Genomic DNA, 18,481 nt, shown 5'->3' on the forward strand with positions numbered 1-18,481 from the left:
AGGCAGTAAATTGGATGCAAGAAATGGTAACAAAAAATACCATGGAAATCTACAAGAATGACGAGAAATAAATTAGATGGGAAAAAGGTAGGATAACACAACGATCAGTGCCTTGCTATTGGAAGCTCTTGCTGATTGCCTAAGGAAAAATCTTACTAGAGCAAATATTTACGAGCTTCAGAATGTACCTGCTACAGAAAAAATCCGGAGATCACTCAGCACATTCCAATGGGATGCCAAGGTGTTCCAGCGTGACCCGTAGGGTAACGCACACCTTCCAGAAGCGCTTGGATTTGAAGTAGATGAAAGCATCAACCAGTCATCATTAGAGATAAGCAATAGGTGTTTAATGTATTGTTGAAAAAGAAAGCCGGGCAGAGATTGGTAGGACCAAATTTGTTATAGGCATAAATAGCGGCACGAGGAAGGTATGGAAGCTCTAGGGAATATAAAAAGTTTAAGAGAAGAATAAAAGATTAAGAAGTATGCAGACTGCTATAATCAGGCATGTATTATTATTATTTGTTTTGAACACATATACACATATATACAGTTAACAGGAAAGGGAAGGCGAGGAGCAGGCTGGCAACTGCCACCGGAAGGGGCACAACGCCTGCCTACTCTTCTGAAGGGAGGTGACAGCAACACAGAAATGGAAGATAGGATGGAAGGGAGGAAAGAGGAAAAGAAGAGCAACAGGACAAATCTAAAGACTAAAGTAGAACACAGTACACTAGCACGTTGTTCCGCCGAGTTTCGACTCTGCAGCCGGAATTAAAGTGACGCCGCATCGAACAGCCTCCACAATTATCTATCACATTCATGGCTAGTTTGCTACGGGGCTAATTGTGCGCTCCACGATGAGACGCCAAGTATAGCTGCGCGCAATCACCGTTTCACTGGTAGTCGGTTCACAATATACACTACAAGGTGTTTGAACCCGCCACTTCCCATCTTCGAAGGAAGAAGCGTTAGGACACAGTACAGATCACACACAGTAGGGCCGGTCACTGAAGGTCACGCTACTACAGAATGTTGAACGTTCACGCTACAAACGTGAACTTAAGTATAGAATTCGAGATTAATTCAAACAAGTTATGTGACTGTTTGTCACCACCCTGTTTCAATGGAGGTGCCAATAAATCATCGTCATCGTCATCGTCATCAGGAGAGAACTGTTGAAAAAAAGCTATCGAAGTTCGTGGAGAAAATTATGTACTGGGGGAACTACCGAATACGTTTATACCAGGCAGGTGATTAGAAATTAATATTTTTGTACTAATTCAGTGCGTACTTCTTTCAATAGCTCAAAATTGACCTTTATGAGCACTATCTCTAGGTATTAGAGAGCCTACGACAATCACTGGGAGCTTTGTCAAGTTGCTATTAAACGGCCTTTACTTCGATATGCCTCAAACATCTCTATGTGCACATGCTTGTTGTAAATAAATTCAAATTCAAGTTCAAACGTAGACAGTGAACTGTTATGGGATATTCGCAAGCAGAAAGCCATAGATTACTATTTCGTGGAGTGGCTGAGGGCGTTTTATAGAGACCACCGAGTCCAAATTGTATGGAAAACCAGGAATTGAATGAAGTGGTCAAAATTCACCAAGGACAGAAGCAACGATGTCCGCTGTGTCTATAGTTGTTCATGCTTTAGCCGAACGGCATAAAAAGACGACTGGAAAACAGTGAATTAAGGTTCTATTTATTTTCCATTCGTAATGGGTGAATGGTGCAACAAAAAGTCCCTGGATTAGTCTATGCCAACGACATAGGGCTGTTAGCGGACAGTGCAAGATAGTTACAAAGACTTCCGAATATGTGTGGCAACGTAGCGACAAATCTGGGCCATAAAGGGACCAACGGGCCAGAACGGGCCGAACGGGCAAGGACGTGTTGTGAGGCGTTGATGGAAATGAAATGACCATGATTTATAGTGACAGAATCCAGCACGCTGTTAGCAAGTTATGCAGAATAATAATCTTAAAGGGACAAAGAAAGCATCATTGACGAGTTAGCGGCGCGGCCTGACGGTGAAGTCTTGGTGTACTTCGGATGTAGTATATAAGATTGCTGTACGTAGGTCGGCTCTTACTAAGTACAGTATACTTAGTGCTTAAAATTACATTTCTTGTGTTATTAGGCTTTTGCGCTTTATTCTGTGCTTATTACGATGTTTAAAAAAAAGCGGACGCTAACTATAGCGACGCTGCCTTCGTGGTTATAAGTTCAGCGGCAGACCGGGCAGAGGTGTTCAATGCATCGCGGCGCACGTGAGGGCTGTTGTACGCGCGCGACTATGCAAGTTTGTACGCGGCCGAGTTCTGCGGTCTCTGAGATGAAAAAAATGTTATCGGTTAACTGTGCCGTGAATGGCTGCCAGCACTGCAATAAGTTAAAACTCGATTTAACGAAGTGATAATCACGCTCGAATTATTTCGTGAAATGGTTAACTTGTAACAAAGCGACATGCAAAATCGACCGCGGTATTGTATTTGCCGCTAATTTAGCCATCCGTCGCGTAAACCATGAAATAACGAACGCAACCACCGCCGCCCCTACCGAGGCGGCGTTGAGGCGGCTGCTCCATGCAAGGACGCAGCGTGCAGCCTCGCCAAAATAACGCTAGGGATGCGACCATGGCGCCTAGTTGGTTAACGGGATAGCTTCAGAGCGCACGCTCGATATGTCGAAATTAGAAAAAAATCACGGCTTTTTTACTAATTTATTTCAGAAAAAACTTCGTTAAATCAAGTTCGGCCAAGTTTACTTCGTTAAATCGGGTTGATGATAATATTAAACCCTATCGGTACCTTTCGGGCGATGCAAATTTCTTCTTTAGATCGGGAACTTCGTAAAATCGGCTTTCGCTAGATCGAGTTTATCGGTATAGCACTACTTGTATATCATACCACAAAGCTTGGCTTGGCTAAAAAAAAATAAACGCCTTGCGGATTCAGCCAGCAAAAGCATGGCCTTCGGGATAGGTTTGTGTAATTTAGAGGGAGCCGTTGGTGGTCCGTAGAATCGGACTTTACCTATTATTGCAAAAGTATTCAACTCTTCATAAAGCATGAACTGCGGGGATATCGGCTTCATAAACAAAATATTACTTCCTCACAGCTACAGTCGCAAAAGTCGGCTGCTTCCCGCCAATGTCGGCGCATAATCACCATCGTGCTCACCTACCACTGTGTCCAGCATGCTTCTTGAGCACGACTACATCAGGAATGCAGATCAGAAAATTCTTATAAAAATGTTCCACGGTGTTTCCCGCGTTGCCACTGCATGGTTGGACAATCGGACCAGTAAGCTTTCTCTAGCACTAAAAAAATGGGTGCACAAAAAATGGACCATCGGACCCTTTAAATTTAGCACAGTGAAATCTGAAATTACGCCCTTTTGAAGAAACGAGTAAGTACCTGGTATCAATTCAGCAGCAAGTCAGACAAATAGTCAATCAATATAAATAGCTAGGTGTGTAGATAAAGAAAGGAAACATGTACTCAATTACTTGTCAAGATAACGTGAAAATAAGACGGAAGCGGAATGTAGCATTAATGAAACACAGAGAACCTTAGGGCTACAATACATTGAGGCGTTGTGTGGAATCTGGAAAGTAGTAGTGGTGCCAGTGCTAATGTTTACAAATGCCATGCTATGCTTCAAGTCGGATATCTTATCAATGTTCGAAGTTGACCGAAGATCGGCAGCCCGGTTGGCTTTGTAAGCACACTTTAAAGCTAAAATTGAGGCAGCGCAGGGTAACAAGGGGTGTGCTTCTTTTTTATTGTCCAGAGAAGAGCAGACTGAAATTAGTTTCGAAAGAAACACCCACCAAGAGTCTCGAGAAGTACCCGGAAAGGGTCATCAAAAAGAAAGCGGGAGAAACAGAGACAGTGAATTGGATTCAAAAAGTGGAAATAAATATGACCATGGAGATTGACAAGAATGACGAGAAAAAATAGAAGTATATGCGATAAAACAAAGCGCAGTGCCTCGCTATTTGAGGTTCGAGCGGGTTGCCAAAGGACAAAACCATGCCGCAACAAATATACGCTACAAGATGAGGCTTGTGTCTGCTGTAGCAAAATTCCGTAGACCACTCAGCATATCCTAATGGAATGCGAAGTTATTCACCCAGCGAGACCCTTAGGTAAGGTACACTTCACAAAAGCGCATCGATTTAAAGTTGATAGTAACGTCAGCCGGTCAGGAGCCGACATAAGCAAGCGATGTTTGAAGTAGTGGTGAAAGAAAAGCACAGAAGGGATTTCAGGGACCGGATCTGTTACAGGCATAGGTAGCGGTAGAAGGCAGATACAGAAGTTTACAAAGAGAGAAGTAAGGATTGAGGAGATGTATACATAACGTTAGAATAATAAAGCATGTAAAGACCACTTTATTAACTCAAGCAGGCAGTATGGCTATTTCTCGTCACCTCGTTTCAAATGGGACCCCAATAGATCATCATCATCACCAGAAGGGTAACTCGTACCACTGAAGCAAATCGCAGAAGAACAGAGTAGCGGAGGCAGTTTATTTGTTGCACAACCGACTCCCCCGTGAACAATCAGCAGGCGAACCTATCAACAAGGCTCAACTTGAATCTTTAATTATTCTAGCCACTTTAAACAAAAAGAACAAACCGCGTGGGACCCTCAATCAAGTGCACCTTCAGCTTTCAACCTATCACCGTAGCCATATTTCAATCATGAAGAAAACATCCGTGTGTATCAAGAAATGTAATTTTGTTTTGGCTATGGTCAGCGACCTGCTTCATTCTTAAAAATATTCTTGCTCGATGAGACGGTATTTCATTGACATCAAGACCACATAACTCACTGTGAAAACCACAGCTACTGATCAGGTATGCACATTAATCAGTCTTATTACAGTAGAGCTTGATAGAGTGATATAACCTTCGATGAAAACGACACAAAAACAAAGGTTCGGCAGCATGTTCCACTCCTGTAACACGGGAAGGCGAAGGCGTGCTGCACACGGGGTAGTGCATTAACTTATACAGTCGGAGGGGTCAGACTTCTTGCAGGACATAGCAGGTCGCAGTGTGAAGTACACGTGTGGCACTGTAGGTGGACCTCCTTGACGACACATGCGAGCAACTAATGCACCACCTAAAAGTACTCTCGTACTTTCTTTTTGTTCTATCTTTCATTCCGCCTTTCTTTCTTTCTTTCTTTCTTTCTTTCTTTCTTTCTTTCTTTCTTTCTTTTGTACATTCGTGCTTCCTTTCTTTGTTCTTTCTTTCGTTATGTCTTTAGTACTTTCCCTTGTTCTTTCTTTCATTGCTTCATCCATATTCAGCCATTGCATATTTGCTTGCTTGGCGTCGCTTCCACAAGATCTTTTGCCTTCCGAGTCGCTATGGACGAGAGTGTGGCTTGCAGTCACTGTGGCGGCGAGGAGACTATAGAACACGTAGTATGTCACTGTCCTCGATACAGCGTGCATCGGCTGTAGATAGCGGCCGTGTTGGCACGTCTTGACCACAGGCCACTTTCAGAACAGTCAGTCTTGGAATGCCGACATGAACTGCCGTCGCACCGAAAGTCGATCAAGGCTTTGTTGACCTTTTTACGGGGTAGTGGCCTATTAGAAAGACTATAATTATCCCGCTTTTATGACGCCTTTCTTTTTGTCCCCGCTCTCCATTCTGTCTTTGCTTCCCCTTTCCCTTCTCCCAGTGCAGGGTAGCAAACCGGAGGCTTTAAATCTGGTTAACCTCCCTGCCTTTCTCTCATTTGCATCTCTCTCTTTCTCTCTCTGTCTCTCTATCTATTTATCTATCTGTCTATCTGTGTCTCTCTCTATCTATTTATATATCTCTCTCTCTCTCTCTGCTTGCTTCTGGGGGTATGAGCCATTTCTGGTGAAGATATTTTGGGTGTCACTGGACTACACGCCGCGTTTTTCCGGTATAAACCATTCCAACTTGCCACTTAAGGCTTTCGCCTTAAATATCGTCTGCGTGACGAAGATACTTAATCTGTACATCCAGACAATATTATGTGGTGCTGCACTTTGTTGACTGATGTAGAAACGCCTGTCGAGGAGGAAGTCCTAAGCGGATATACATTTGTCGTTCCAGAAGAGCAGAATACGGCTTAGTGTACAAGCACCGTTAGATCAGATGTCATTTCCATGTGAAATCATCTAGTGCTTTGCTACTAATGTACGCCGCACACATACAGCATAATATTCGTTAAGCACACACCCATCTTGACTATGACGGCATGGTAACGCACGCAGAAGATTGAAAGTGTGCCCAATAGAGTACAAATATTGTTGAAGTAAACACATAGAGTTAAGCTCTTCTGATGCGAAGAGGCGGACGAGGAGAAAGGTACTTGAAACAATGTACGGCGGAACGCTAAATAGTTATGTTGAGGAAGTTTTCTGCAGAAACGCATAGTCTCATTTGGATTGCTTTTTATGGCTGCAAATGTGCCGTCGTAGCCAAAGCATTGCCTCTAGGAAAGCAAGGAAGCGCGACACCAGTAGCTAAACTCCCTACCGTCCACATTACGGGTAAGAAGCATTTTGGCGCCTCCTACACAAGATAACTGAAATGGTGCGTGGCGCTCCTCTGATCTCAAATGCATGGGGAACATACAGATTGCTTTGTAGCACACTACTTGTTTTCAACGTGAGAGTTTCTGCGGTAAGCTTCAATCGGGCATGCAGTGATTTGTATGCAGGCCTCTTTTTTTCAACTTTAGCATTTTCTATATCAAAGAATTTCTCTTCAACCAGGTTGCAGTACCAAAGATGGAGTATTTATAGGAGGCCCGCCGACGTGGCGAGATACGTTTCGCTCTTCCATGTCCACACTAAGCGCAGCAACGATCGCAGGTAAAATATTTTCACAAGTCTGCTGCATGCCGTTAAACAATTAGCGGGACACAGCAGCGACCGACCAGCAGCGAGTCGCATAGCAATAAGTCCTCTAACAGCATAATCGTATTATACTTCAGAAAACGAACCAAAATACTGCCTGATATCCGGCATTTTATCAGTAAAAAGCTCGCATGCCAGATAGAAAGTACACGAAATAAACACGAAGTACTGTATCTCGTACAGAGAACTGGTAATGCATATACCCCGGAATACTTAAGGTAAAAGAAAAGAAAATTGTAAGACAACATGAAAAAAAATTATATGGATTCCATGCAATGTTGGAATCGATGTAAGCCTAGGTTTCTGTACTGTTTCCTTTGATTCACGACAATTAGCGGTCATGTTAACGGCGAATGTTAAATTTCTTCAATGCTTAGTCCAACATGAGGGTGATAAGCTTATGTTAAACGTTACCTTGCGAGCACCACTACCGTTTGTATGCGTTGTACACAGAACACACAAGAAGATGTGTTTCTTTGAAACGTTGTTGTGTGCCGTTGTTCTTAAGCTTTAAGAGGGTTGAGGATCGCCATTGCCTCACATCGCGCATCGCATCGTGGCAGAAGTATCTTCAACTTTAATTCTATTTGGGTCTGTGCGTGTCAAAACCACAATCATATTATGAGGCACGCACTAGTGGCGTACTCCGGATTGATCTTGACACTCTGGTGTTCTTTAACGTGCACCTAAATCTAAGTGCACGAGCCTTGTTGTATTTCGCTGCGATGAAAATGCGGCTGGCGCAGTTGGGATCGAACCCGCCACCGCGAACAACGCCATAGCCGCAAAGCGGCCGTGGTGGGCATAGAAGCGTTGATCTGAATTGTGACCGCTTCGGTAGTGTCACCTAGACCCTACGCTGCTTTAACGCGGCTTTGCGTCTGCACGCCCGGCGTCAGTTGTCCACTTGATAAATTTGCATGGCGCTTACTTTTCTTAAATAGCAGAAACATACCTCATCGTACCTCCACTTTGCCCGCAACCACTGTGGTGTGTATCTTATCTTGCCTTCCTATGTCATCTTCTTCCGCTCCCACCCTTCCCCCTGCATGGTAACTGCGAGCGAACAGTGGCCAGGATCTTATTCACTCGTTTCGCGACGGCGCCAGTTCTACCCAGTCCTTATCCTCCTCTTTCTACTTCCTCTCTACGATTACTTCGCTTCTCCCTGTCGCTCTACCATTCTACCTACCTGCCCTCTGGACTTGCACGTTCGCAGAAGTGTAAGTGCTGCAGTTTCTACAATGTTTTACGGAGGGTATCGGGTCATTACAGCTGTGACGAGGCTAGTGTCGCGGCGCCTAGGAAGCTCCAAAGGGCATTGTGCACATAGGTGGCGACGGAAAGGTCCAAAGGAGTTTCTCAGGTCGCGTTTCCTCTTTGCCACGCTCCTTCCATGTGTATGCACACACTGAACCACCCCCCAACGAGGCGTAAAAGACAGCAGCAGCAGCAGCAGCAGCAGTGCAAAAGTCGAAAGAAGATGTAAAGAAACCTTTGCTCTGAAATACTTATTAACACAAAGCTATTCGCTTCATGTTTCAGTTTAAAAAATATGCGATGGCGTAATTGTCACCGGAGAAGACGAGCCCGTTTGCACACGAACCAACACAGACTTTATTTACCAATAAAAAGCAAGAAAAAGCAACCCGTGATGGAAAGAAAGTACAAACCATGCAAAAAAAAAACTTGACAAATTCATCTGATGACGACTGTCGCGACGGTAATGCGTTTACAACTGAATCATCATAGCGACAGAACGTACCGCCATCATTGAAACGAGTTATGCATGAGGTATTTATTGCAGCGGGACTCCTCTTTCGCACTTCATAAAGAACACTGGGCACCATCTAGCGGCGCTGCCTTGAAGCCTGCGCGTGACCTCCGAAATACACGGCGCCTCGGTGCGTGCGAACGCTGAGAAACGCGTCATGCGGCAGCCGAGCGCCTCTCTCGTGCTTCTTTCTGGACAGCTGGTCCCTCTAGTAGAGCTACCGAGAAGTGAGCGCGTGGCTTCTGAGACGATAAGCGTGCGCGAATGCTGAGAATCGTTCCCACAATTACAGAGCGCTCAAGGGGCACATATTCAGTGAAGCAAGTTGGTGAGAGCTTCATTGAAGAGCAGCACATACTCACAGCATTGATGGCATAGCTCGCTAAAGCATTGACGTAAAATACGTTGCTTGAAAAGCGGCATATACCCAGTGCATTTGTGGCGCAACCGGCTAAAGCATCGGCCTGCTGTGCATGAGGAATCCGTGGGACGTGGGTTCGGTTTAAAGGATATTTAACAGAAATTTAAATGATATTTCTTGTCATGGTAGAGCGACACACCCCCACGTGTCACGTATCTAGTTACCCAAGTTGGTATCAAAGACGCTAATTGAGGAGCCGCACACAGCTACTGGCACATACACAATGACCCAGATGCCATCCTAAAGGCTCATTGAGGGCCAGCACACGGGGGAGACAGAAAACGACCGGACGCCTTTTCATTGTTTGTCAACTGGAGATTGCCTCCTGCACCGCGGAAGCTTGGTCGGCCAGATTTGAGCGCCCCTGTAGCGCTCGCCATCCGGAGGATACGAAAAGAACCGGGAGGTTGTGTCTGTGCCCAGCTGGGTGTCTGAAGCGGCGTTAACCCAGGAACGAGACCTCCCGCTACTCTTGCGCCCTGAGCAACTTCTCCGCCCCGCGAGATCTGCTAAGCTGGCCCTCTCGTGTTGAAATCCTCTCATGCGCACTTCCGTGTGTTTCTCGCTGCACGTGGAATGGCATCGATACGCTGTTGCTGCTCTTCGTGCCACGTCGTCACAGCAGCCCGTTTGGTCACGTTCACACAGCATCTGTAAATGAGCATGTGTGAACGAGAAAGATTTCCTTCGGAACAGCATCAATCTTCCTAAGCACAAGGTCTTGAAGTATTATCAAAAAGACTGCTGAAAGCTTATTTACGCGCAACAGCTATACTAGAATCTCAGCTGGCACCCTAATATTTAACCTATAGGAGTGTAACAAAACGCATTGGCGAAACTGCGCTGGCCGGTGCCCGTGTGCCGCGTTTGACCACTGAACTTATCTTGCTGTACACACCAGAATACAGTAATTATTTGGCTTGATCCTCATGGAAAGCGAAGCCGATGATACCAATGACTCTAAATTAAGTCATTTTAAATGTGAAGACTTCAATAAGAGCGCGGTCCTGTCATAGGTCTTCAGAAACTTGAGTGCTAGCAAGTGGCACAGTTAGCGAATCACCTGCCACAAAACACAAAATTTGAAGAATACGTCGAAAGACACAGGTGCCCTAAGAAATCGTGTAGTCGGCTTTGAAAAATTGACCACGGGGAGTCATTTTAATAACGCTCTCCTGTCGCTCTCATCGGCTATTAATTTTGCAACCTTTGAAGAAACCCGGTAAAGCATGTATCAAAAATGAACAAATAAAATCAGTTCACGTTTGCGCGCTAGATTAGCATACTAGAGAACATGGGCCACATTGTTGTCCCACAGAAGTTACTGGCTCCACCAGCAGTTGCAGGCCAGACAGACCTCATTAGCGACGTCGTCCTCAACGCAAAATATTTCTACTGTCCATAATGATAGGTTACACGCATTCGTTGGGAGCCTTTCGAAAATCATTTGTTCACTATTCTTTTGAGTAACACGTTAGCGCTTTATTCTTTGAAATAGCCTCTACAGCACCGGATTTGAGTAAGAAAAAAGCACGGTGATGAAATTATTTTTTTCTTGAGATTTTCTCTTCCAAAATCCAGAAAGAAAAATGAGGCATGTCAGCAATAACCTCATACCACAAAGTCAAAGAAATTTAAGGCGCGAAGTGGACGAAGACAAAGAAAACGGGCACACAAAGAACAGGTCGCTGCGTTCTTTACCCGCACCATTTGGGCCGTGAATTTCTTTGAATTATGAAGCACCAACTAGCTGAAACCAAGAATATGTCAGAAATCTAAGAGGTCGTCCTGAGGATATTCAGAGGCATTCATATATATATATATATATATATATATATATATATATATATATATATATATATATATATATATATATATATATATATATATATATATATATATATATATAGAGAGAGAGAGAGAGAGAGAGAGAGAGAGAGAGAGAGAGCACTAGCAGTTAACCCAGCTATCAATATTAGAAATTGCTGAGTTCATACAAACTAATCCAGTATCATCCACATCACAAAGAATCACAAAGGAAAAGACATATCGCCCGGAAAGTGCCAATACCAGCAAGCGCTGATACTCTGAAAAGTACCAAGGCCAGGGAAGCGTTGCCAGTCACATTCGTATGCAACTTGCCGCAATTTCAATAATCTTCTTGGTCAGTTTGCGTGGTGCATCCGACGTAGGAATTGAGATATGTGAATGCCATAATTTAAACCGATCCACCAGCTGAAAGGGCTGTCATCGAGCTACACTGCTTGCTTTCCAAAGCATTCCTGTCGCACTTGGGCTATGGAGAGTTGATGGCACCGTGCCTTTCGTTGTCCGAGTCTTCATAGCACTTAGCAGCAGTCTGCAGGGAGCTCAGTGTGTGCCCGGAGACAGGTTATAATTCGCCTTTGGGAACGACAAAACTTTTGACAAATTTACCTGCGCATGTATGCACCTAAGAAACGTTGATCCTCAGAGAAAACGTATCACTTGGACTCGACCGCTATCAACTGAATAAATTCAGAATGAAAGTCTGTGGACGGATACTTCGCTAATAAATATGCACGGGATACATGGTACTCGTAATTTTTCTGTTATATAGAAAAATGTAAGTCCGGTTGAGCACTATTGAAACGGATTTCCACAAAAGTGCATGGTTTCTCCTAAAAGCACACGACCATGTACATTTCCATCTTTGCGGCGCTACTAACCGTATGCATGCCCTCGCTTGGGTAACATCTGTGAATTTTATGTGTTTTCAATGTAAATAAGTAATGGGTAGTGATTATGCTTAGAATACAGAGGGTAGTTACGACATAGAGAGTCAAACACGCCAACTTCTCATTGTTGTTTCTAGCATCGCTTGCATGAATAGCTTCGTTCGCACTACTCTGGGTAATGTAATGTCACAACTTAGAACGACCACACTTAGTCGCAACATCATTATGCCGTAGACTTTTTTAGAAAGAATGGATTAGGCAGCCGGGATACAAAAAAGCAAGTGTATCACAAGGCATATAAGTCCACATTTGCGCCAGTGCTCCAAACGGTCTGGGCGTTTCTTTTGTTGTTGTTGTTGTTGTTGTTTGTTACAGTATGCGATTTATATTACATTGCCTTGTGTTTAGAAATGGCACACGGACTATTAAGGCATGATCTGTCGTTGTCTGCGGAGATAATCTCTCATCGGCCCCTTGTTGCTACGCTTCAGTGAGCCCTACTTCTAAGGCTTGGCTTGCATATTTGTCTGTGTGGAACGTACGAAAAGTAGAAGCATAAACAGATAAATGAAATGAACAATTTATTTAGATCATAAGGATGTTTGTGAGCGTGAAAAAAGATACTAGGCCACGCCCCCTACAAACGTTTTATTGAATTACATGCATTGCATACCCCTACATTGTCCATACTTTCAAACACGTATAATGCGCTTCGTTATTTTACAGCTTGGATCTGCTATCACAATGGCACGGACGCTACAAGACAGATGGTCTCAACAGCCTCGTATACGACAGGTTGCACATATCCTTCGAGAAATTGTATACGTGGGTAAAAGTCGATCTGAAACAAGGCAAATAAACTTTATGTACTGCTCAAAACGAAACAATTTGACTGCGTGCTTGAACAGGCCTGATTTTGCCAGTCCATTGAGTTTCGCGTGTGAAGTTTTGTTCAATTATGAGATACTATCAGGGACTAATTTATTACCTTAACTGAATGATTGAGAACGTCATTTCCAGAGGAAGGTAAGAGAACTAAATCTAGACAAACTGTGTAATAGATATAACAGATAAATGGGGGTCATTAGGTAGCATAATTGGAGCCATGAAGACAAAACGCACTCGAGGACGGCACAAGATTAGCTAGATTGATGAGTTCAGAAAATGTACCAAGACAGGTGGATTCTGCTTGCGCAATACGGAGGTAATTTAAGGATCCTTCGAGAGCGTGCTATTAAGTATGTTTAATTAAGTAGAAGGCTTTCTGCTCAGTAGGCATATATAGGGTTTTCAACAACGGCTAAATGCTGAGTCGATGCCTGTGCGTCAAATGCGCACTCTTACTCCACCTATAAGACGCGAATGTGGCTCTTGCGAATTTGTTGGAGCATTGAACTTTTGCAGATCTTGACAGCGTCGAAAACTTGTGACTTGCCTATCACATGAGCCTTCAGCTTTCAATTACTATGCAATACCTTACTTTAAGGAACACACAGTCGTGTTTCCAAGGTTCAGGCTACATGTTCAGAATAAAAATGCAATTTTATCGCGGCACGATGCGCAGGGCTTCAATAAAGTTTCACCATACCATAGCCATGGCCTTCCGCTCCTTGCTCGCGATCGAAACACCAAGCAAGAAATGTTTTTGTGTGACCTTTACACTTTTGTAAGCGTGCGTTGCTATAATGAAGCGTGGAGCTGCATTGCACCAAGCATGCCTATTTCTCTAGCCCAACTAGAAAATATGGCACGTGCACTTTAAAAGCGACGGAAATAGAGCCACTTAAAATTGCAAGACGTCTTTGGTGCCAATTAGGCAGAACCTTCGTAAACGTTAGCTGTTCTATAGACTGGGGCAAGCTGTGGTAATGAATAACGGGGCCTGTGATCTACAACGAAGTCCATGGGGCTGCCGTCCTGCCTGCGCGCGCTCTCGTCAAAGTTTCGGTAACTGCTGGCGGCGCCCCCTCAGATACAAATGATGTCGTCGTTGAGCGTGTGCTTGTGACCTCTCTAAACTAAATGTGTACTTCTACCTCGTTGTGTCCTTTCTCTCTAGCATAGCAATATGTTCCAGGTTGCGTTCACTGGGACATTATATTGTTTAATAAAGCATTCGCCTTACTATGATTTAAGTGATTACGTATTAAGAGGAAGCTTTAGCTCGGGCACAACTCCGACGCGACCTATTCAGATACATGTAAAAACGCAAAAACATGTTTCTGAGATAACCCCTGGACCGATTTTAATGAAATTTATTGCATTTGAGAGACAAAGCTAAATTCTAGTGACTGTTGGAAGCGGACTATTGATTTAGGGCTTGAATTTTGTTAAGAAGATTTTCAAAAATTCAGAAGCACTAAGTTTACAAACTAATAGCTCTGCATCAAGAACAGATATCGTGATTCTGTACACGGCATACATTAGATCATTCAAATAGGACAAATCTGATACGTCATTTTACATCTCACGTAATTTGTTACGTTGTTTACGAGGGTACTGCAAAAATTTTAATTACATATTAATACGTTTCTTGAGATTCTTGCTTAAGATGTCGAATTTGTTTGCTTTAGATGTGCTTTCAGATACAATTTACAGAATTGCGATATCATTTTTTCTTGCTGAGTTACGGAGTTGTACACTTGATAGTTTCGTTTTCTGAAAATTTGCGATTTTTGCCAATATTTAATAAAGAACTGACAATCTAAATCGAAAATTTGAAACCAACAGACACAAGATTTTAAGTTCTTCTTTTAAATCCAACAAACCCCATCAAATTTGGTGCAGTGGTTGCCGAGAAAAACGAATTATCCTTTTACATGCATTTAGATAGGAGCACCCGAGCTAAAGCTTCCTCTTAAGTTTTAATAATGATTGTATCTTCATAATTTAGTGTTTTATTAAGATAGAAAATATATGAATACTGCAGGCGAATTTGTGTCGTGTGCCCTTGACGTTGGCGTGAAGGTCGACGTGAGGTTCTCTGTAAATTTCAAAGGTGATAAAATCGTGGTCACCTGCCGTAGGTTGCAGGCAGGAGGAAAAGAAGTACGGTAGCTTGATGCGCGGCGGCTTCTCGCGCGCACAATGGGCGGGGGGGATGCGTGGGGGTGGAGGGGCTGAGTGTGCTGGGAGGTGAGCGTGGGCTATAAAATTTGGGGGCCGGAAGGCGGGGGGCAGATTAGCGCGCATCTCCACTTCTACTCCGGCAACGGCTGCGCTTGGCGCGGCTTAGCTTCGCGGCGTGCCCTACCTTGGAGGTAATCTGCGGTGAGTGCAAAGCATATAGGCGACACGAGATCTCTCATTGCTTCATGTGCTCTGTGCTCTCATGCGCCTACCGCCTAGTTCGCACTAAAACGAATGTAAGAAAGAAGAGAAATACGGGGCTTTTGCTGCTGTCGCTCTTTATAAGGCCCACGTTGTGCATCGAGTGTTCGTGGGCATCGAGGGACATCTGTTCATGGCTACCCGTAAGTACGTGACACCATGCTTGGTAATTCAATTAGTAAGTGAATGTTTACTGCAACTTCTGCGGCCTAAAACAATACCAACCTTGCTTCGTGTGGTTTTCTCGTAGTTCTTGTCGACACTGTTGAAGCTTGGGCAAGTTGGCGTGACATTCTTTTTCAAGAGTGCAATGGACAAGGACAAGGCGAGTGCACATACAGAGCGCTGTGTATGTGCACTCGCCTCGTCGTTGTCCTTTGCGCTGTTGAAAAAGAATGTCTCATGCTTTTGTATCGCTATCAATCCTTCATCTTTCAGGCAAAACTTCGATTTTCTTTATACTTTGTTTACGTTCTGATGGAATAAATTATGCGGCTCGCGCACGAAATGTCCAATCATACGCGAACACGACTCTTAACAATTTGCCCCTGCGCCATGCACTGTTGCCACTATTTGCTGACATATTCGACAAGCGATGAGTTTCCGCCGTATCGCTGCTGTGCAAGCAACTGTTCAGGTTCCTACGGTGTCATTTCGAAAGCACGACGTCTCGCTACATCGCGCAGCTGCCGCAAAGGGCACTGCCTGTCGGCAGACCGTAATAGCGGCGCACTGGCGCCGTTCCGCAGCTGTGCAACGTAACTTGCGCTGTTCAAGCTCCTCTGTAGCAGAAGCTAACCTCGGCACCAGAGAAAAGTGACTGTACATGATGACAACCTCATGCCTCAGTAGAAGCTCCGCCAACGAAAACGCAATAAACCTGCCCCGCGGGCCATCGTGCTGCAGAATAGAGTTACTGAGAAACGCCGATATTAAACGAGCTTCGGCTTTGCCGTGGCGTCTCTGAAATATGCGAACGTAACCCGGCCGTTCAGCTGAAGAAAATCTCTGTGAGTTGTCGAGTGGCGAATTTGCCAGTTCTGCTTTAATTTGTCGCCGAACGTGAAGGAAACACTGGTGTGATGCCTTTATGCAACAACCATGGCAATCATAATTTCCACGTGGATATATGTGACATCTGTGCTTTCTGCGGCTTCAGGCATTCGTGCGGTATCATCTACTATTCTGTATATCTTAAAATTTTCATTACATACTATGTCGAGAAACACATGGAGGCAATGTGCTTCTCCGCAAACCCAAATATCTGCGAATTCTCTTGTTTATCAGACAATATGTTGTTAAAGTATATCAATTTTAAGAGTCACGAAACTATGCGTAGGCATAAAGACGGCATTTATGCAAGCTCATGTACTATTGATCATTCACGTGCTCTCTGAACTGCCAGAATTTGCTCTGGAATTTTTTTTTTCGAACCCTACGCTCGGAGTCATCCGTACAACTGGTGGAAACGTTCCTTCTCTTACTTTTTCTATATTATGCGTGGCATAAGCCTCCACATCAAGCACATGCTTCAAACAGTACCGCTCTCTTGGCGCAGACACGCTGCCGCATGTAGCGACTGCGGCGCACAACCACGATGCACTAGGGAGGGAGGCAGATATCCGCAAACTAGAGCTAGCAGGATAATAAAGTATGCTTCCGGTAAAGTGTGTTTGAGAAGATAAATTTATCTTTGCTTTAAAGATATTATCCCGCACTCACCTATACGCGTTGTCGCTTATAATGGCGTCCGTTGCTCCCCTTCATGGTGTATAACGCTTCTGCTGTTCACATTCGCGAAGCAACATACAGGCGTAGTGGAGGGCACCCGCATTGTTTTAAAAAAAATAGTGCTTCTTAACCTCCATCTAAATCTAAGTGCACGCACAACAGTTACTGCATCCCCCTCCTCTTTTCCGAATTGTGCTCAGCAGCACAATGTCAGAGCGGGCTCTACTGCTACATAATGCAAATGTCCTTTTGCTGGAAATCATGTTCCTTTTCTCTAGAGCGTCGCATGACGTTTACTGACATTTACGCGATCGTTAGGTTTACACCCAATGACCACGTTCAGAAAGGACGTCGGTCTCATATGTGGGAATGGTTATTTTACTGCGGAAACAGTTAGAATTTCTAAACTGCATGGCGGTGACAGCCCAGCAACACAACTGGTGATGTGAATCAAACCCCTGCGGTAATGGGGAGGTACGTGTTGTGCAGCATTGCCAGATATGCTGTGCGGTATTTCTTACGCCACGGACACTCTTATATCAGTTAGTTTGTTTGTTTGTTCTTTATTAACTGTGACAGTAGGGAAAATATGACTACTGATTTGCCGGCTATCGCCATGTCATAGCTAACACACTCATATAAAATACTACACTTTTGGTGGCGGCGTCTCGGCAGATATATCGTACCTGGATTATAGGAGATACTAATACTGTCCACAAAAATGACGTTGCGTGCATTGCAAGGAATACACTGAGAAAAAAGCGGTGGTCGCATTGAGAGTCTGCCACTGTCGCAGTAAATGAGTTCACAGTCAAAGGAATCGTTGCACTTGATTTTTCTTTGTCGTTTTTTTCGCCGGCGTTGAACGCTATGAGTTCAACTATCTAGGAGGCCGATGATTAAACGCTCTGCACCTCACCGAATTTAGAAGCCTGTTCATTTTCTGTTTCTCTGAACTGGAACTAAAGAAGAACTAACCTAACCACTATGAGCCCGAACCTAAACTGAACTGGCGTACTTGTCGTTACAAGCCTAGCTTCAAAATACCAAAGTACGTTTGAAGAAGGTAAGAGCCATAAACCGCCCCCTTTCTTCTTTTTGTCTCTATTGTCGCCACTGTCGCCTTATTGAATATAGCAGCGTTTTAGGATGCGTTATTTATACCTGCGACGGTCTCCATGTCTTCACGGCACCGCTGGATATTTTACAACGAAATTCTCAATGCGACTCAAAAGGCTCAAGGACTTTTGACGCCGATTTTCACAATTTTCTTCGAACACTAAATCACGGAGGAGGTATATATTCTGTGGAGCGAGAGAGAGAGAAAATAAGATGGAAAGGTAGGGAGGCCAATCAAGCACGTGCCCGGTTGGCTGCCCTACACTTGGAAAGGGAAAACGCAAGAACGGATAAGGAGAGAAAAGAAAAATAAGTCAGCCATTCACAGTCAGGCGCGGAGGAATCTCCCCTGTCACACGCGTTCATATAGTCCAGTGTCCTTCAAGAAACGCAGAATGGCTTTTGTGGCCTTTTGCATGCAAGAACGTATAGGCCATGGCCCAAGGATCTTATCTTCTGAGA

General features: G+C 44.2%; 1 protein-coding gene across 13 annotated transcripts in view; it reads left to right on the forward strand.

Annotated features, from left to right (window-relative positions):
- Nucleotides 1-12,717, forward strand: part of LOC142575875 (beta-1,4-N-acetylgalactosaminyltransferase bre-4-like) — a 132,445-nt gene extending 119,728 nt beyond the window's left edge. For all 13 annotated transcript variants that reach the window (XM_075685612.1, XM_075685619.1, XM_075685620.1 and 10 more), the window contains 2 exons: nt 6,784-6,882; nt 12,566-12,717. In XM_075685612.1, the coding sequence (XP_075541727.1) occupies nt 6,784-6,882; nt 12,566-12,698 (232 nt within the window). In that variant the 3' untranslated portion in view covers nt 12,699-12,717. The remainder of the gene's footprint in view (nt 1-6,783; nt 6,883-12,565) is intronic.
- The last annotated feature ends 5,764 nt before the right edge of the window (nt 12,718-18,481 follow it).

Source organism: Dermacentor variabilis, chromosome 3 (genome assembly GCF_050947875.1).
Source record: "Dermacentor variabilis isolate Ectoservices chromosome 3, ASM5094787v1, whole genome shotgun sequence".
Taxonomy (NCBI): domain Eukaryota; kingdom Metazoa; phylum Arthropoda; class Arachnida; order Ixodida; family Ixodidae; genus Dermacentor; species Dermacentor variabilis.